The sequence below is a fragment of the Argopecten irradians genome, chromosome 2 (assembly GCF_041381155.1).
Source record: "Argopecten irradians isolate NY chromosome 2, Ai_NY, whole genome shotgun sequence".
In the NCBI taxonomy this organism is placed as follows: Eukaryota; Metazoa; Mollusca; class Bivalvia; order Pectinida; family Pectinidae; genus Argopecten; species Argopecten irradians.
This window is the reverse complement of record NC_091135.1, coordinates 43067820-43090223: the sequence shown is the minus strand read 5'-3', so window position 1 is coordinate 43090223 and position 22404 is coordinate 43067820. Positions and strand designations below refer to the sequence as shown.

The window sequence follows — 22404 nt, the reverse complement described above, 5'->3', positions numbered from 1 at the left end:
CTCTAACGTTATAAATATTGCATTGTCGTCCATGTCTTCCTTATTTTGTATACATTTGTATAAAAAGGACTTGTGACTTATGGAAGCTCCGAACTGCTCTTCTTGAAATGTGAGTCTTCGATTGTTTGATAAACACTGAGACAAAATTAGCAAGAAATCCCAAAAAGTTACCTGCTACAAAACACCAATTATTATACTTCTTTATTGCCCTGCAGGTCGGGCGTTAGAATTGTACCTGCTGTCCCTATTGCGATGATAGTAAAAGGCGACTTTTAGGATACTTTCTTTTTCCTTACTAACGGTCTTCTTCATAATGTCTACATTGACGCCGCCTCACTTTTTCCCTTCTGTTGAGCGCTTGCCACAGTGAGGTAGGCTCTGGGTTCTGTCACCTGGCGGAGAGGCATGGAAGTCAATGTAAGTGTTAGTTTCTGCTTAGCACTCAGCATCAAGGGAATGAGACAACTGGGTCGCCCATAATCAGTATGATGTGACCGGATGGGGTGTGTTTCTTGGTGTCATACTTTAGGTGGCATACTTCAGTGGTATGGCAAGGGTTCCACTATATAAGAAGAGTAATATATCGTAGTCTCTGAAAACACGCAACACACTCTTCATACACGCTACACACCACATACATCGGAAGCCGTCCTTACATGACCTGGACTGTTTATGGCACTTTAATTTAATCAATCAAACAAACAAACAAATTATTACTCTAGTCAGACGAAAAAGTATTTTCAGGTTTCTTGCTTAATGCATATCGTCTTTGCACCATACATCTGTTTTTGCTGATGAAATAAATAAGTCTTGTATTATTTTCATATCGGCTTAGAGTAATCCTATCCGAATACATGTCAACAGATATCAATCATTCGTACGTGGAACTAATTATTGGGAAAATACCTCTTTTCCCGTCAATCCTAATTTGTGTCCTGCCTTATATTGTAAGTGTAATCCGCTGTTGTATTGTATATAAGTTCATCTTTAATATAGCGAACGCCCGATATGATTAATAGCCTGCTGGAATTGGTATCTTTGGAACAAGCTATTTCTACCGATGATATTGATACAACTATATATGTTGTTTTGTCTGCGCCACTTTTGTTATGTATTTACTTTAGGCGTACTTAGAAGTGCGTTTGAACCCTTATTTTGATACGAGCAATAACTTACACGTATTGTCATACATCTGAAAAGATGTTTTGGTAGTAGCATCATTGAACTCAAATCCATTAACCATATCATGAGTGCATTGCATGTCATATATGACATTGTATATATTATATAACATTTTATATATTATATGACATTATATATGTTACATGACATTGTGTATGTTAAATATTTACATTATGTGTGTTTCGTCACTATATGAATCAACCAACTGACGAAAACATACATTTGCCTATGAAAAACTATGAATCCACTATGAATACAACGATTCTCGTGCATCGAGCAGCTGATTTCAAACAATACGCCAGTTTCATATCAATAAAAATACTCCCCAACAATATTTTAATGTGTTGTTTCTTGATAAAGAATCAACAAAGGTTTACTGTAATAAATCAATAAAATCTTATTTTAAAGGGACATGAACCTAAATAAACCATGTAAATTTGAGTAAAATACATATTTAAGACGTGTCAGATACCTTACTAAATAATATATATCAGTTATTGTGCAAATGTATCAAATAAAATAATTATAATGGAAATTCTATCTTTCTGTATTTTGAACCGGCCGGTCGAATTTTGTAACGATAGTATAATAGTATTGAACTTTAGTGACCTCCAACAATGCACTGCATATGTAAACAAAATGGTTGGTCAAAAACGTGGGTGAAGCGAACACAAACGAATTCCGATTGGTCAAAAACGTGGGTGAAGCGAACACAAACGAATTCCGATAGAATACAGTGTACGTCAAGAGTCAGTAACGTGCGCGAATGGGAAAGTAAGTAAATATAAATGGATCACTGAAATGCAAGAGACGGGAGCAACTCCCTACTTTATATTTACGTGATGTACATGTACATATGTGCAATAAGTCGGGAACCTACATACTCCGTCGGGAACCTACCTTCGCGGTGCCCTGTCGAATGAAAAGTCTCGTTTGACTACAAAATGTTTTATAATAAATATGGCTTAAACTTCATTTGTCAACCATCGTAAATTAGAAAATAATCTTAAAATGTGGAAAACTAATATTCCTTGTCATGTCAGCAAGTTTGTTGTTCATTATAAACTCGCTTTCGGCCAGCTTTCGTTTTGTGTTCCAAAAATAGAATATGACGGTCTATTTTTATCATTTTTGAGGTAGGTATTCTTCACGTTTTCCTGTCGTTGAAGATAACCAATCATTGTAATAAAATATTCAATAAACATCTGAAAACCATATCTAAGCACACAGAATAAATTATTTAAGGTTCATGTCCCTTTAACTATATTCCTTGTTTATCTTTTATCATTTGGAAAAAAACGTCGACCAGAAGGCGGAAGCTTGAAAACGTGACGTTTTGGAACGACTTTGTCATCCAGCAGTTCCATTAATCTCGTTTCTCGTCGTATATGGGTGTCATAATTTTAAACATAATATCATAACTTTTCAATAATTTTTATTTTAATAATTCATTCTAATGTAAATATAAGGATTGAATGTATTTTTCTAATTTTCATAGCGGCTATGAATATCAGAAGCTATCTACATATCTTCCGAGGAGCACTAACGCGCTCAACGTGATATGTAGATAGCTTCTGCTATTCATAGCCGCTATGAAAATTAGAAAAATACATTCAACCCCTATATGACATTGTATATATGGGATTAGTTTATGTTTGTAACATTATACACCTATCACTTGAACAAGAAATCATCAAAAAGAATGAGATTCAAAATGGCATAGATACTGAACGAAATAGTTCAGAAATGATAAGGTTTTAAAATGACCAGATTCCAACCGTCCATTCTAACGATATTCAAAGGGATAATGCATATAATGGAGACTGGTATTTCCGCGGGGATGACATTTTTGCGATTTTGCGGGACATTGCTTTGATCGCGACAATTTTATCCGTAAAGTATTGAGAAATGGTTGGGTAATATAGATCCGTGTAGCTAGTTCATTAACTGGCGTAGTTAACCAGCTATACGATATATAAGTGGTATTTCAGAACTTAATGATGAAAGATAATAACCAATGTCCAAAAGCAAATGTTACATGTATACACCCAATTATGTGAAAGAATAAATTGTTATGAGGTTGTTTTAATGAAAGATTGGATAAAAAGTGACAAACTTCACCATCTATAACGAATTTTATATTCTAATAATATGATATATCATCTGTCGGGTTAAATAATTGATATCATTCTTTGATGTTTGTCTTCTCGGTAGTTAGAATGACACACAGTACCAATTGTCAATATAATAACAATGACAAGAATAGGCTGTATCGGTATTTTGCACGTGGCTCATTGAAAATCTCGGATTACTATACACAAGGATACAAACATGCAATAATCAATTCCCTTTCAATTAAACGTGTTACACTGCTATAGAAATGAATTGTGGTATTTTCATGTTGAGATTTATCAATGAAAATAATCTAAGCACAGCAAGCTTAGTTAGTTTACGGTTTTAGCAGTACTGTATTTACTTTTTGTGCGTTATACGTAATTTCAATTTTTATCTATAAGAACCATCGTTCATTAACTTTTAGATTTTCAAGGAACGTAAAAATAATATCAAATTATTTGCATTACAAAAACATTAGTAGATACGTTTATATTATAAATACATACTCATAATGGTTAATTAGCTCATTTCACTATTTAATTCTCTTCTAAACTACGGTCATTGATCGAATCAAGTAGCTGAAAAATTATATGAAATTGCATATTGCGTAGTATTTTGCATCGCGGCCATTTGCATAAAGAGGAAATTTGACTTAACAACGCTGACAGAGCTTGATACATTGAGGTTCCCCAACAAGTGACTGTTGTTTATAATGTTTATCAAACTCGAGCTCTAGCGAGTGTCTTTTTAAAAAATTAAAAATTTAACAAACGAGATTTTAGATAAACATGATAAACAACAGTCACGCGTTAGGGAACTTATTTATCCCATTACTTTAACTCCATATTTATACCGTGGTGACCATTTTCTCGTCTTCATTCTGGGAAACTTACCACCATACATTTTGTAGTGATATCTTTCCGCCATAAAATATAGTGCCTTAATAGAGAGCCAATATTCTATTGTTTGATACTTTTAATAAGTTACTACCTGCTAAACAGTGAATACAATAATATTTAAAAGAAAATGCGCTACGAAAAGTAGCCCAAAGTTGAGAGCAAATCGGAATCAAGAGATCTTGGAATTGACCAATCAGAGGCGCCGTAGGTGTTTACACACTGGAGTGTGTGGAGTGTGTAAACATAAATGATAACCAACTGCTATGGAATTTATCGCATGTTTTTTTTTCCATTGTGAAACATGCATAGTTATGGGATAAATATAGGTACATATGCATCCTACTAGACGAAGTGATACCTGTCATGTTAGCCACAATAGGCGATACATCACAAACAATGAGAAATACAATAACCAACGTAATGTGTTTCATCACTTTAATTACCAACACAAAAGCAATAGGATACAGTGATCCATTCATCTTCGATCTGATTCGAGACAGGTACTTTTGTGTGCATCTTAATTAAAAACGCCAGCTTGCAAAACAACTATACAACACAACGCTCTTAATGTAATGAGTATTTTACGTTGTCTTTGTGTATGACTGTAGTTTAAATCATGTCTATTCCTTCATTTGTCTTGTTATTGTCGGAATGGCGTTGTTGACACGGAATGACACCATGTGTTATTTTGAGATCTGTGGTCCTTTGTAATCTTTGCCATTGCTACATGCTTTATGTACAAACATGTTTTGATCCCACTTACTTACCTTTACAACTTTAACGTGTTAACATGCGAGATGATAATCATTTATCAATACCAGAAAGCTTCTACTCACTAGAATGGTGGAAAGAAATCGTATATCTGGAGGTGATCAGCAGGCTACAGATAGGATTTATTCTCAGGAGCCATAAAAGGCAAAGAAGAAAATACAGAAGACATGTACGTATCGAGACATCTCGTGATAGCGTATCAAGAAATCAAAATCAACTTTCCAATTTAGTAATGTGTTAACAGAAAACCATTATATTAGCTTCATGTTTTCCTTCTTTTGTAAGTGCGCTGAATTTTTCTTACATTGGCAAACGTACGATAGCTAATGCATAAATTACTTAATCCTTTTGACTTGTTTACTCTATGTACAAACTTAATGAAAGAGTGTACGCATGATACAGCACAATGTTCACAGGGAAATGATATTCCAATTTTTTTTTTATATATAAGCAATACTTTAGTATACACTATATACATACGCCGCATTAAATTGAAATTGAAGTAATGAGTGTTGTATGATCCATTTTGTACTTCAAACATGAGGGTTCTCGTTTTCGTATTTCAAAAGGTTAACAAGCATTACATTGAATGTAATTGATTTTCGTATGAAATTTATCTTGATGGGTATATGTGGACTGATTCAGAAACATGATGTCCAGAGGAGTTAGTTGTAAATAAGTCATTTTACGTTTTAAATGTAAACAACAGAAATAGATTATGAGTATAACATGTTGTTTATGATATCATTAAAAAGACGATAGAAGTATCACTAATGAAAAAGGGAGAGAATGCATATTCATACGCTTAGCACATGTGGTTAATTTAAGGAATAATTCACTGTTGTTGTAGAGTTCATATTCATGTCTGTTGAAATATGAGTATATTTTAATTAATCGTTTTATTCAGTCTAAGATTCAATATTAGAAAATATCAGGACTTGAATAAGAAAACTATTACGCTAAGTGCATTAAAAGGATATACATAAAAGGTTTCACACGGGAATTCAGAGGTGATCACTGAGGGAATAAAGCCACATGTTCCGGTATTACTGATATGCCAGTATATGAATGTGTCTTCGACTGGGAAATGCCAAAGGGAAGAAACGAAAAACAATGGAATAAATAGAGGTTTCCCAGCAAGTGACTGTTGTTTATAATGTTTATCAAACTCGAGATAGTTAATTTTCAAATTTTGAAAAGATACGAGCTTTAGCGAGTATCTTTTGAAAATTTGAAAATTAGCTAACGAGAGTTTAGATAAACATGAGCTAACGAGAGTTTAGATAAACATGATAAACAACAGTCACGCCATAAAAATATAGTGCCTTAATAGAGAGCCAATAATCTTTTGTTTAATACTTTGAATAAGCAACTACGTGTTTAACAGTAAATGCAATGCTATTTAAAAGAAAATGCGCTATGAAAAGTAACAAGAATTTGAGAGCCAATCAGAATCAAGAGATCTTTGAGTTGACCAATCAGAGGCGCCGTAGGTGTTTACACACTGGAGTGTGTAAACATTTATCGTATGTTTTTTTTCCATTGTGAAACATGCATAGTTGTGGGATAAAACTAAGTGGTGAGAGAGTACTTTGTTCACATACCTCCATAATGTAGCATTTTACCTCTATACTTGACACAGATAACAGCATCATCCAAAACGGCGATTACGTCACAATATCTGATGTCTATAATTGATGAATTACACTTTAGTAGATGACAGCATGTTCTATCACGATGTATTCCAGAAGGGCAAGCGAAATTAAAATCCTGATTATGAAGCCCGTATATTTCCCGAACACCTACGTAATGTAATCTTGTGTTCATTGCCGAAATTTAATTTCCAAATGGCGCTGTAGAAGTATTATAGCTAAACTGATCGCATCCTGAAGCTTTTACCGATGGTCTTTCCCAACCATTCTCATAATGACGATAAATATGTCTGTGACGTTTGGAGGAGGAATGTAATAAGCTTTTCTTATAGTTATATCAAAACTTATATCAATGTTCCTATATTTGCCGATCCATCCTAAAATGAGAGAAAAGACAGCAATATTCATATGGTGGTAAATTTAAAGCTAACTCCAATTCATTTATGCTATATTTTGTCTAGCCTAATCAGCAGACCAATATCTTGCGTGATCAAAAACAATATTATCATAATACTACATAAAATGTGCTGCTAGATACTAAACCGAAGTCTAATATTAGTCTTTTAGTTTTTAGTTTATATTATGAATGAGTGTAATTTTGATTTGACACATTGGAATTCTTGCACTCAAATTAATCTCACATTTTTGCGGTTTGTCATTAAGGTTTAAGACCCTGTTTAAAATCTTGATTTTTTGAATGCCTATAAATCACTTCTTAGATGTACTTGAACATAACCTAGTTGATATAAAGTGTCTATGCGACCGTCCTAACCTAAGATATTATTGTTGACTCGTATATTGTTGTGTTGTTTGTAAATATTGACAAAATATGTAAAACCTTGTACACCTTGTTGTTGCAAGACCACATAGTTCAGTAAATATTTCTGTCACCAAATAGTCCTGTCATAATATTTACTAGTGTGTATAGCATGTAAATATTCTCTACTTACTTTTTTATTTATTTGTAATCTAACACATTCAAAGATTTTGTTAAAAATATCAGAATTTGCAATGTGGGGTTTTGTCGTAGTTTTCAGTGTTCGGTACAAAGATGATATAAAATAATACTCAACAATTATGTGTCACAAGCTATTCCAGGATTCCGAGGCAAACTTATCGCCTTTCACAATGAATACTTATTCTTCAAGTTTATCTTGGGTCTTGATCACGCGATAAGTTGATTCATATTAAATTTAAGATCTCATGTCCGACACTGTTGGCTGTATTTTGAGATTTCTGGTCAATTTATTGCTATTTTTTGAACGTGCTAGGGTGTTTCCTTTCTTATTGAGCAATCTGAAGGACTGATTATATGAAACACTAGATACGTTGTTTTTGTTGTCCGTCAAGGAATGAAGAACATTACTTTAGTTTGTTGTCGATGTGGTTTAGTTTATAGGGTTTAACCTCCAAATTTTTCTGACAGGGCCATTTAAGGAAGGCCTTCAATGTTTGTAATGTGTCGTGGTTTTGGTAGGCTGCGGTATATCGCTATATCCCAGGGATTTGTAATATATTTGCACTAAACCTGCGGAAGTGCTGCGGGAAATCTTATTATTTACAGGCGCACACGCAGTGATCACATGCAACACATCATATACAAGGGAGGCCGTTGTCAAATGATATTAGCTGTTAATAGCATAGCATAAAACCGAGCAAATAAACAAAATGTTATTGTTAGCCTGAGGACATCTGAATCCTGAAATGTTAGAGACATAACTGTTTCCTTTAATTGCATTATTTATATTGCGCCTAGTCTACCCAATAAATAACATCGCGGAAATATTCCTAGAAATTGAAAATGCATTATTCTTATCGGTAACTATGCAATTCCGTTACCAGTCTGGCGAAGGCCGAGGTAGTCGAATGTCTGTACAGTCAGAATGCAAAAGTGATCATGAATCTTCGTATCTGAAATGTTCTGCTCTCTGTTAGTATTTAAACCGTACTAATTTAAGCTCCGGCAACAGCAGTATGTAAGTCAAGTTTTACATGTTCTTGTAGATGTTTATGTGATATAAATTATATATCTCGATTGCCTTACCAAACGATCGACTAATTGTTAAAACTAGAAGATGGGCCTATGGATGGCATATATCCTTAATGCTTTAAGGCCAAGATCAGAAATCCCTTACAACACATTGCCGAGTTTTCCAAAAAAGTGACCCACCAAAATCGATGAAATAATAATTCTAAATTTCTATACTTTTTTATAGACTTTATATTTGTACAAACTGTAAGAGTAATGCTAATGAATGAACATATCGTTACTCATCTAGCCTACTTAACCAATTTGTAGTTTACCTGAAACCGAAAAAAAATATTTGTAATGCATTAACTATCACTCCGGCTTCCTATAACATGTCCTTAACATCTACGGTATATGTTTACTGGTAAAACCATCTCTAGTTACTCTACGGTAACCTAGGAGACCAAATAAAGTTAAACGTGATGACCCTTGTCGTAGTGAACTGCACGGATTGTTAAAGGTCGCGAGCTAGGCATTATACCAATATAGCCTTGGACACCGCTAGGAGGGTCGGCAAAACACGGACATGATCTTGCTAGAAGAATATTGATGAATCTACGCAGGCGTTGAGCCTCTCACTTCCACTGTAAGATAGACAATAGGAAAGAGAGTCGGCCAGGGCGAAAATTCGCCGTTCACGGTAATTACTACCCCATTGATGGGAATGCTATCCCATGGGCAAATATGACGTTAACGACCCCAAGTCAAATTTGATTTATACCTAAAACTCAGATGAAATAATTTCCTTCTGGTTTATCAGCTTTTCGAGAAAGATATCCTTCAAAATGTTGACGTAAGGTCTTCGACCTCGGTGAATATTCTTTCCGGATTGATATATACCGTCTCCGGATTATCATGATTTGTTTAGTGGCAAACCGACTTTTATATGATATGAAAAGAACATTGTTTAAATATTGAATTGATATCGAAAACACCATACGTTGGAAATAGTGTGTGTTGAATGCAATGCTGCCTTGCGATTACGAAACCTATTTAAGATGATATTGTATTTTGTCACGTTGGCAAATGCTTATGCGTGTCATTTTACTTATATAGGCATTTTTGAAATTGACATTTCACGATATATGATTTATAAAATCGTTTAGTAAAAATTCAATTGGCAAATGTAAAACGATTTGATATAAATGTTCGTATTCACTTATTGAATTGTTTTCATTATCAAATATCCGTTGCTACTAACAAAAGAGCGGTATACTTCAGTGATAAAGCATTATAAAAAAGAATCCCAGTATACAATAATACACAACACAAATATACCGCTGTCTCCAAGAACACACACCTCGCACTCCATACACACAACATACCGCATACATGGGAGGGCGTGCATACATGGCCCTGGATGTTAATAGGAAGTTAAATTAATGATACAAAAGATATCACACTGAATAATAAATATAGATAGACGCCAACAGCACGTGTTTGGAATTGATGCATAAACAAAATACGCCAAGCGCGTGATCACATTCTTGCAACATTGATCTAAATGCGACCAATTGTCCATCCAATGGAAAATGACAATGGTAATGGTTGTTTATCACTTTTTCCTGTTCTATTCATAATTTACCCAACACCATGACATCTAATGAAAATGTATTCCATTCTAGCCTTGATATATCAACTGCAAAGTTAACATGAACCTCCGGTTATTTATTTTCTTCCTACCATATACTTTCGTTTTTTGCGAGGTAAACGCCAATTCAACCGATGTACGTATAAGCCCAGTATTCATTGTGGATAACTCGTATTTGGAGACCACCGGGCTTGTCTTTCGTGGAAGATAGGTCAAACGAGTCCTACTTCAAGGGTTGACTTTAATTGTTATAGATGGCATTTGGTTTAAATAGAAGTCATTTTATTATTTGTGAAAGAGGTCCTTTTTGACACAATTAGCTTTTTTTGGTACACTCTTATTGTTTCTTGCTGTGTTGTTTCCTATATGCCGATTCTTTGTGTATAGTGTAACTGTAACGAATACAGTTTGTACTTTTAGAATGATACTAATGACTGTATAAAGATATAACTTATGCCCAATTCCATTATATCTGATGGCAATAAAATATCTTTTATTCAAACGATGGTATTGGTGATACCAAATGTGGACCGTCTGTATTTTATCCCAAATGACCAATTTAAAGTGCCTTACAAATGTTTCAAATATGATATACTGGCAAAAGTTTTGGTGAAAACGATGCATAAAAATGTCAAGTAGGTTTTAAAAAAACATCTTTCGAACTATAACGGTACTTTAGTTCCTCCAGATATAAATGCCAAGTCACTTTACGAGAAAATTTCGATAAAGTCTCCCGGGAAATTGATTCTTAATAACTATTTTGATCTCTGCAATAAGAAGATGTCATTTTCCAAATTTCTCATAGTGTTTTTTTAACTCTACTGTTGTTCATACAGTTCCAACCCATAAAACACCGTCTACTTTATATTTGTATGAATACTAGTATCCAATAATTCAGCTGGCATCATATCTGTACAATTTTACATACTTTAGTTACACATAAAAATGCATAACAGTGAAAGCATTTTGCAGGCAATCTCAGAAAGGATTGCAATCCCTTATAGCTGTATAGGTTTCAGGAATCACTCATAAAATGAGATAGTATAGCTGTATATACACCTGGGTATCAGCACTACGACCATACAGCGTACTCCGTTGCTTTTATTCTCTCCCGGATATTAAAGTGATCCCGTGTTTATACATTTCCCGGAAATATTGTTTCTTTCATAATCTTTACAACTATATCTATCATTTATGATGAAAGATGGAATAAAAACCAGTGGATAATGCAGGTAAAGACAGGGTAATACAGACAAGTTTAGCTTTGATAAAGTAAGGTTTGTCGTAGAGACCGATGCCTTTTAATAGGACTAGGTTCAGTTCATTCCGCCTCTACGTTGTAAGTGATACAGGGGTCGTCTTACGAATCCTTGTATACTTATGACGTGGTGTTCATTCCCTACTTGCACTATACTTATGTTTAGACCTCATTTTATTTTTTCTATTTAATCTTATGCTACTGTCTCTGCCTACTCGTAAACTTGCTTTGTCGCAATCGCTGTGTTGGCGTTGAACTCACATTATTTCTCTAAAGACCTCAAATTATACAAATAGTAGTTTCCTACTCAAAAGGATTATTAATGATCCCTCCTATGTAGTTAAACTCCCAAATTATTTAAATCACAAATTACTTGGTGTGTTTTGACTGGCTGTTTCTGTGTGTATAGTATGTCCAAATGTTATTAGTTAGTTTAAAATAGGAAGTGGATGGAGTAGATTTGCATTAATGACTTTTTAAAAGCACGGAAATCGAATTCAAGAATGAAATATGCGGGTTGCGGTTGCTGCACTTGGGAGAGATTTCTATTTTAATGTGTTTGCCTTAAAAGCAGATATCCAGCATTGAAGTCAAGGTCATTTTACAAGGTTAATTACTAGATCATACCCTTCTATTCCAAATTATTTACTCTTTATTATAAAGCGATTGTAAGTTTCTGGTAATGTTTCAAAGTCCCATGAGAACTTGTCGACGCCATAACCTTTAGAATGTTGTAAATCACAGAAAAAGGATTTAGCTATGCGCATAGATTGCAAGCAAGTATTCATTGAATTCTCCTTTTAAAGTCAGACTATTGATGTATCTGTCTGTATTTCAAGGGCGGAACATTGTAACAGACGGATGTTGTGGTAATAAGGCTAAATGCATGGAACGTTCCTAAAGAATCAGAATGGAATGGATTTCTCAGAAGCTTTTATTTGTAAATAGGGATCGGCATTAGTTATTCCCCCTGAGATGGAGCTCTTCCGGAAGTTACTATTAAAAACGACTTTATTATGTAGATACTGGTATTTTATTGGTGATGGATTAAACATTGAAACACTTATGATGATTCCATACCGCTTGTCATTTAATTTCTCTCTCAGGCCTATTGTTTCTAATAAAACATGAACAATCATTTAATAGAAATACTTTCGAAATGAACTTTTGCAAAGACAAAATAGGTTCAAATCAATAATACAAATGCAAGCGCAGTACTTTTAAGAGGATGCATAAACACGTATGGTGGCTTGACAACTAACAACATATCATCATGCTTGCGCAAAATAGTTTTGCTGATGTAAAGCGATGCGAATTACAAAACAATTTACCTATATCTGTGTTTTTCTCTTTGAATGTTTTTTTAAATACTGTAAAAAAATTGTGTAGATCGTGGTTCGGAGCTTTAACTTAATTTCATGGTTGGTCGATGGTCAATAATATATAAAGAAATTGTTGTTTTTATATTCGTTGTTTCACAGTAACTACGATAACAATGGTGAACGTTTCTTCACAACATTTTATACAGTAGTTGGATGATATTACTACACGCATTGTATACAGTAGTTGGATGATATAACTGCACACATTCTACACAGTAGTTGGATGATATAACTGCACATATTTTATACAGTAGTTGGATGATATAACTGCACACATTTTATACAGTAGTTGGATGGTATTACTGCACACATTTTATACAGAGTTGGATGGTATAACTGACACTGCACACATTTATACAGTAGTTGGATGATTATACTGCACACATTTTATAAGTAGTTGGATGATATAACCTGAACTCATTGTATACATATGTTGATATAGAAAACTGTGACACATTGTATACAGTAGTTGGATGATATTACTGCACACATTGTATACAGTAGTTGGATGATATTACTACTGCACACATTGTATACAGTAGTTGGATAGTATAACTGCACACATTGTATACAGTAGTTGGATATGATGATATAACTGCACACATTGTATACAGTAGTTGGTATATAGCGTATCAGTAGTTGGATGATATACTGCACACTTGTATACGTGTTGATATATTACTACACGCATTGTATACAGTAATTGGATGATATTACTGCACACATTGTATACAGTAGTTGGATGATATTACTGCACACATTGTATACAGTAGTTGGATGGTATTACTGCACACATTTTATACAGTAGTTGGATGATATTACACACATTGTATACAGTAGTTTGATGATATTACTGCACACATTTTATACAGAAGTTGGATGATATTACTGCACACATTTTATACAGAAGTTGGATGGTATTAATGCACACATTGTATACAGTAGTTGGATGATATTACTGCACACATTGTATACAGTAGTTGGATGATATTACTGCACACATTGTATACAGTAGTTGGATGATATTACTGCACACATTGTATACAGTAGTTGGATGATATTACTGCACACATTGTATACAGTAGTTGGATGATATTACTGCACACATTGTATACAGTAGTTGGATGGTATTACTGCACACATTTTATACAGTAGTTGGATGATATTACACACATTGTATACAGTAGTTTGATGATATTACTGCACACATTTTATACAGAAGTTGGATGATATTACTGCACACATTTTATACAGAAGTTGGATGGTATTAATGCACACATTGTATACAGTAGTTGGATGATATTACTGCACACATTTTATACAGAAGTTGGATGGTATTACTGCACACATTTTATACTGTAGTTGGATGATATTACACACATTGTATACAGTAGTTTGATGATATTACTGCACACATTTTATACAATACAGAAGTTGGATGGTATTAATGCACACATTGTATACAGTAGTTGGATGATATTACTGCACACATTTTATACAGAAGTTGGATGGTATTACTGCACACATTGTATACAGTAGTTGGATGGTATTACTGCACACATTGTATACAGAAGTTGGATGGTATTACTGCACACATTGTATACAGTAGTTGGATGATATTACTGCACACATTGTATACAGTAGTTGGATGATATTACTGCACACATTTTATACAGAAGTTGGATGGTATTACTGCACACATTGTATACAGTAGTTGGATGATATAACTGCACACATTTTATACAGTAGTTGGATGATATTACTGCACACATTGTATACAGAAGTTGGATGGTATTACTGCACACATTTTATGCAGTAGTTGGATGATATTACTGCACACATTTTATGCAGTAGTTGGATTATATTACTGCACACATTTTATACAGTAGTTGGATGATATTACTGCATACATTTTATACAGTAGTTGGATGATATTACTGCACACGTTTTATTAATACTTTAGTTACTTTCTCCAATGAAGTTCATATCATATCGAGTATGCTAACTATCAAATTGACCATGAGTACGTTCGGCTGATCGTCGATCTCGATTGTAGAGGCGTTAACCAGACCGATTTCATTCAAAGGTAAAATTCAAAATATGTCATATGCATTATTAATATGAATAATCACTCTCTTAGGAATATATTCTCTTTCACGCAAGAGATACTATCTGTAAAAAAACTCTATATATCGATTTAGTTATATACCAAGGTCACAAAGTACCATGTGGCCGTTAATTGTCAGCACATGAATATTACTTATATGGGTAGTCAGTAGATAGACAATTAGACATGATGGAACTAGGACATAAGCTGTTACGCTTGTGAGGATGTGCACAGCCCGTGACAAGTCGTGATGTTTCGTCAGCCTTGTTATCGTTACTAATTAGTACTGACGTGACGCGATGATTAAGTACTAAAATATTGACGCTTGTACTTATTGTTTCTGGTTTCAATGTCATCATCGAAAAAATGAACAACCAGTATTTATAGAGCGTTTAAAACCAAATATTGCAATTGAGTAATTTTTCAAAGTGATTATTATGTCATATTGTCATTTGTCTATTAGTCTACTGATGTGTAGAGTGATTAATGTTAACCAACATATTATTACAAGCCCTCCACCTTTGGATCGCGAGTTCGAAATCCTTGTGGGGAATTGGCGGGTACTGATCACTGGTTTGTGGTTTTTTTCTCTGGGTACTCCAGTTTTACATTTTCCCCATCAGCCTAATCTGTCACGTCCTTACATGACACTGACATTAAAACAGTCAAATTATTCCATGTCCAACATTAAGGACATTTATATATTAATATTCTCAGAAGGGAAATCGCAATAGAGCTCTTGTTATTTTCAACTTTATTTGCTGAGATGGACAATGACACTGGAACTCTTATGTAAGGTTATATATATCTTTCTCAGATTCCCGGCCACGATAGCTAGGACTATCGTGTTACTATACCGACACGTGCACACAGGTGTTACTACGCAGCGCCTATGCGATCTCGATGTGATAGTTTATTCCGTTTGAACCATTTGTCACCTTTGATTATATATTCATGTATAGACTGCAGTACAGGAATGAAAGAACTGCTCGAAATCAATGTTTTGTTTAAAAGAGTGTTGTGTGGAAGCCCTCAAACCAACTTTTAAATTAGAATAAGTGCATCGTGGCTAAAACATATTTCCCCAATAAATTAATTATAGGATGGTCTTATTTGATATATTTACCTTATGAATGGTTTGTCATGTGTTTTAGGTTTTATGTGTTCGATTTTAGGTAATTATATTTTATTGATGGATTCCTATCTAATCACTCCAAAACTGAATATTTACACTTCAAAGGTTTAATAACACTGTATAACAGTACAAACATAGCCTGCTGCATGGTGAACATGTGATGTGATCTGTCTTTTGAGATAGGCATGTACGACAAAGTACCAACTAAGATTTATATTAACCCAGTGGCCTATTTAACTAAATACTTCAAGGCACTTTATTTTCGTGAGATATTGATTTACGTGTAATTTCGAAAAAGAGATTGAACACGAATTCAAATGTTTTGATATTGTATAAGTGAAAATTACGTTTACAGTACGATAACATGGATTTTCGTAAATATTAAATATTGTTTTTGTCTAATTTTGTATGTTGGCCTATCTCATAATTCATGATGTTACCCACATCATGCAACTAGTATCTTATCAGTTTCTGTTGAAAGTAATGTTTAACGCACCGCAATTAGCAAATAGCTAACCATGATGTCAAGACAAAGGTAACAAAAGTACGAGCGTTCTACTTATATTCTCGTATGACAAAGGTAACAAAAGTACGAGCGTTCTACTTATATTCTCATATGACAAAGGTAACAAAAGTACGAGCGTTCTACTTATATTCTCGTATGACAAAGGCAACAAAAGTACGAGCGTTCTACTTATATTCTCGTATGACAAAGGTAACAAAAGTACGAGCGTTCTACTTATATTCTCGTATGACAAAGGTAACAAAAGTACGAGCGTTCTACTTATATTCTCATATGACAAAGGTAACAAAAGTACGAGCGTTCTACTTATATTCTCGTATGACAAAGGCAACAAAAGTACGAGCGTTCTACTTATATTCTATGACAAAGGTAACAAAAGTACGAGCGTTCTACTTATATTCTCATATGACAAAGGTAACAAAAGTACGAGCGTTCTACTTATATTCTCGTATGACAAAGGCAACAAAAGTACGAGCGTTCTACTTATATTCTCGTATGACAATCTACTGACCAATTCAATGCTCTACCCCTTGTCTTCTATATGTTCTCAGGAAGAAACCGCATATTCGTGTATGAGTTTATGTGGTAAAACGAGATCAATGTTTATATCCCTGTATCATGTGATGACATGGGATCGCTCTGTATCACGACACGATAAGATATACCCCTATCTGCTGGCAAGCTAGGCTTATTCAAAGACTTGTGTTGTCGACTCGACACGCACTTATGAGGATGTAGCATGTAAACTTAATCAGATGTAAATAAAACGAAGCTTAAATTGTTACACATCTGTTTTCTTGGAATCCCAGAAAACCTATCACCTTATAACCTTATAAGGTTTTACGGCTTACTCCTTATAGCTATTACAGCGTTCCTGACGTTGTGTAACATATATTCCCAAACTAATCTAACCGTATCGATTTACATCATAAGATGGTTTTCCAATAACTCAAAATAAGCCATACAAACAGCCTGAGGTACACATGGCCTCAATATACCAATGTACTTTTGTTATGTATCCTACCGAGTCAAACCGTTTACACCACCTCATAAAAATCTGGCGCAGGATGAAATTGTCTTATTGCAGCAATACTCCATTCGTAAACGTTTTAAAAGTATTGAGAAAATCCAATATATCTCCATTTAGTGAAACCGTAAAGATATCTGGATCCTAAGCTAGTTATCGTACAACAACGATACCAATAGACCCCATGCTGTTACATGGCTGTTTCTTGTTAGGAATGATAGTTCATATTGCATTGAAATGCAGTCTTGGTTTCCACTAGTAAACTATGCCCTGTCATTGGCGGAATGTATATCAATCTCTAAGTTGATTGTGTACAACAAAATACATTGAATTGTTATTGAATGGTCTATTGCCTTCAGTGGTTTTATTTCTTGGTTTCAAAACTTTCAGTTGTATATCTCCCAATTTAGGTGATTTTATTCAAGTAAGACCAAAACAAGTTTAACGTTGGTATATTGGCCATTATTTTCACTTTTCATAGTAAACCAAAGTGTAAAGGTTCCATTATAACAGTTAAAAACACAAATGACTTTGGATGTTCGAACAACGGTTCACCAAATACTTATAACAGAATGACAAACGCAATATACATGCTAGTCCAGAAAGATTTTTCAATATTTCCCCCGGTCTTTTACATGAATAAACAGTTTTGTCTGCAACAACTATTTATATTTTTTACTTCTACACAATCGATACCGATAACAAAATCATAATTTGAATTTTCACTGATTCATTTTAATTTTATACGTTCAATGTTTCTAGAAGGCATCATCCATTTAGAATTAATAAAGGATCGCATTCACAGATAATGTATAAGAAGCTAAATTAATTTGATCGAGGTTAACTGCAAAAGTGCATGCGTTTGTATCAAATGGAATCCCTGTAAATAAATTGTCTTTGTGTTCGTTACGTATGCTGAGTCTTCAGATCGCTGTGCACAATATAAAATCATCATTGGTCTTCTTTTGTGATGCTACATTTGTTTTACCAATTTGACATTTTATAATGATATTAGAAAAGAACGTATTGATTAAAACATTCAAACTAGAAGGTGTATACATAGTATTTTGAAATAAACTAACGAGACCAGCAGAGTTGCTGACAATGAAGACAAATGCCGAATGGCTTTCATTGTCTAGCCCGTTAATGCAATGTTTATAGGGACATATTTGAACGCTCCTGTGCTGTGACACACATTATATAAAAACGGTATCACATATACTTTATAAAATGAGTCATACAATCCTATTGAACAGCCACGTACATGTATAGCTTCATTTACTTCGCTGTTACAAGTAAAAATGGAAATGTGTGTAATCATCTGGAGAAGGTTGTATTGGGTGTTGATAAATCCAGCTAAATCATTTTGATTTAATAATATACTTTGCAATACCAAAAAGGAATACCTACACAATTATAAAAGCCTACATTATGTTCAGCTTCTAAGTCTTAAACCCACAGATTTCGAATGTTTCTATAATCACTGCACACCTTACCGATATATTGCAAGCATGATAGGCACAACCATAAAGAATGTCCATGTATTGGTCTTGCGTTGTAATCTCTATTTAGATACCTCTATGTAATTCAATCAACCGAGATTTCGTCGCTACGATGGCTAAAGGTCCTACGAACGTTTTTTGTTCCAAAGGGTACATGAATCCAAACAATATAGGTTGATTTATGCTTTAATGGCTTCCAAGAGACATATTACCCCTTTCGGAGTTAATTCTTGTATTACGGAGTTAGTACGAGTCGCGAGTAAATTCAATTTTGATGTGATTTATCGGTGATTTTACCGACAACAAGGCTAGCAATTGGAAGCCGAGAAAACTCCACAGAATAAGGAGATTTGTTTCTGCCTGTAAGACAACGGAGGATCGTCGTTTGCGACCGATTCCGGCGTTGTGAGTCTCCATGACCGTGAATTATTTTATCATTGACTTTAGGCAGTGGAGACCCTCGTAATCTGATGTTATTGTATATGATTAAGGATGGAAATCCTACGGAATTGTTATGTACAATTAGCGTTAAGGAGACGAACTGGAACTGCAGTTAATAATAAATGTTATAGTACACACTTGTAGCAATTCCGAAAGTTCATTGAACTCTTGCCCGAGAAATTATCCCGCTTGTGTTGGCGTGTTTTAACCAACAATTAATTAGTGCAGATGACAGAAAATATAACGGTAGCAATACCCTTTAAAACGAACTTCAGTGGAAATTTAATATATAACAATATAGTTAAAAACTCGGACGAATGCAACCAAATAGATGATTGAAAGTGTCAAAGATAAGTAATTAATTAATACAAAAAGTGGTTGCCGGTTTGATCCTTGTATTTATTTCCATTTAAAGGACTATAGAAGCATTATGGGAAGTTCTAGAAGATTCCATATTGTTCAAGAGAGTTTTCCCAAATGCATGAAACGTATGCATTTCTATGTTTTGAGATAAAAGAATTTATAGAAAAAACGTCACATACCTTTTCTAGTTCCGGTACTTTTTATGAGGCATTTGAGTGCGTGGATTCGTATACATATGTATCAATGATACTGAAATTTACATAATTAGTATCCCTCACCGATGAGTCACAGTCGCTGATTGGCCGAGAGGCGTCACGTGTGAGGGCGACAAAACGTTCAAATATCATGTTTCCCCCATCCGGAGCCCCTCGTACTTTTAGCAATAGTTGTCGTTCGTGTAACGGAAGTCTCTGAGGTATTCCGATAACAATCAAAATGGTTTGCAACCGACGCTTCCGTCTGCTTTTGACCGACGAAATTAGTAATATTCTTATGATTAAAGACACATATAGCACAAGTACACCCGATTCAATGTTTATATATTGTAACATAATAATTGGAGTTGAAGTGGGCTGAAAAATACGGTAGTTCTAACTTATGATTTAACAATAATTTCAACGTTATCCCAACAGTGTTTGAGCTAACAACTTAAATTCTAGCCATTATTTTAGACTTGTATTCTGGCGCGAGAAAAACAAGACTTGGGTAAACAAAGCGTCATGTCGCCCTACCGCCAGGGCAATAAATGTATATCGTTTAAACTAAATAAACAATTAAACAGGGATAACAGATATCAGATATACTTGTCATTTAAACTCTCTGTACCAATCTAAACACAAGCAATAGGAGAAACGGGACGCCTAACTTACGTAACATTAACATGAGGCTTTTTAACAGCACATACTATTTCAAAAACATAAATGGAAGTAAAAACATATCTAGAAGCAATACAAGTAAATATGTAGAAAGTGACATTTATGACCACCATGACTTGGCGTTTTGAATGATCAGCTCATTTGTACCTAGTATGGTACAGCTAGACCTCCCCTCTTGGTGTCTTAAGGTGATACAGAAAAACGTGACACGCGTTAGGTCGACCAGTGTATTGAACAGCTGTAACCTGTAGAATTATGGCTGCTGTTTTCGTTATTGTGAGTTCAGATCAATAAACCAATTTCCGTACTCTATTCATTTTAAGAGAATAATGTGAGGTGTTAGAGTATAAATACAAACTGATAAAAATATCTTAAGATATATGAAGGTTCTACGTAATTTGCGTTTGTCATTTTGGTGCATCGTAACACTTTTAGAAGTTTTATTTTTTAGATAGTTATTTCCTCATTTTGAATGAACTCATCTCGCCTTCATTGAGTTTAAGTTTCTTTTAATATGGCACAAGAACATGATCTGTGCGAATACCATGGCAATGTCACCTTGTAAATCATCACACCAATGAATTATTATCAGACATTAATGATCGTGGAATTACAAAGGGATCCATAAAATTAGATGTTTGGATGGGTACAATATATAATAGTTTAAATATAAAAATAAATATAATGATATTCGTAATCGCAGTTTATGCATCATAAATGGCTTTTAATGCATGGAAAACAAAGAAATAAATTACAGAATACTTTAGCGAAATCATTGTCAAACTCCCTTCACTTCCTGTCACTCGTTAAGACTAATTGTGATTATTATTCATATTCTCAGGAACGACTGAGCCTCGTTATAACCAGACAACTCACCTAGACGCTGTGACGGACAAAGTGATTACGGTTACATATGATGATGGACATTGGTCACGTCCATATTTTGATTGCGGAGGCGGGTACATTTGGATGATGACGTATACAGTTCCCTTCTTTGGTTATAAGGACGGACAATTCAAGTTCAAGTAAGTACATCGAATTGATCATTTTGTTGTTTAGTTTTGTGGATTGTTATAGCTAAGCTATGTTTTTGTATATACCGAACCTCGATACACATCGAATGTATGACACACATCCGTTGTGGTTAAGCTCGGCACTGAAATGCGCAATTACTAAAACTAATAGTTTTGATAGGTTGCGTGTAAAACAGTTTTTTTTCTGAAATTGCTAATGCTGAATTCTCATCTCTGCTTACTTTACAAACTATCTCTATAAGCAATCATAAGTTTCCAATTGTATACAGGTAGATATATTTTGACCATATTCCATCCTATTCCTAATCGAATGTTCGTATATCGAAATGTTTTCATCATAGAGCTCGGTACAGATTTCAGCCGTACTGTGCATGTATGTCCGCACTAAAGAATACACCGTGTTATATATTATTAATCAAGGACAAGGATAAGAGTAATTGATCTCTAGAGGAGGTGTTCTCAGGATTGCTCTGTTGTGGTACAATAGTTGTTAAGATGGTGTACTTGATTATGTGGCT

At 34.3% G+C, this 22404-nt stretch overlaps 1 protein-coding gene across 1 annotated transcript in view; it reads left to right on the top strand.

Moving 5' to 3' along the window:
- LOC138315592 (metabotropic glycine receptor-like) overlaps window positions 1-22404 on the top strand; it is an 86015-nt gene that overhangs the window by 16273 nt on the left and 47338 nt on the right. Inside the window, exon 2 of the mRNA XM_069256727.1 lies at window positions 21694-21877. Coding sequence (XP_069112828.1) covers window positions 21694-21877 — 184 coding nt within the window. The remainder of the gene's footprint in view (window positions 1-21693; window positions 21878-22404) is intronic.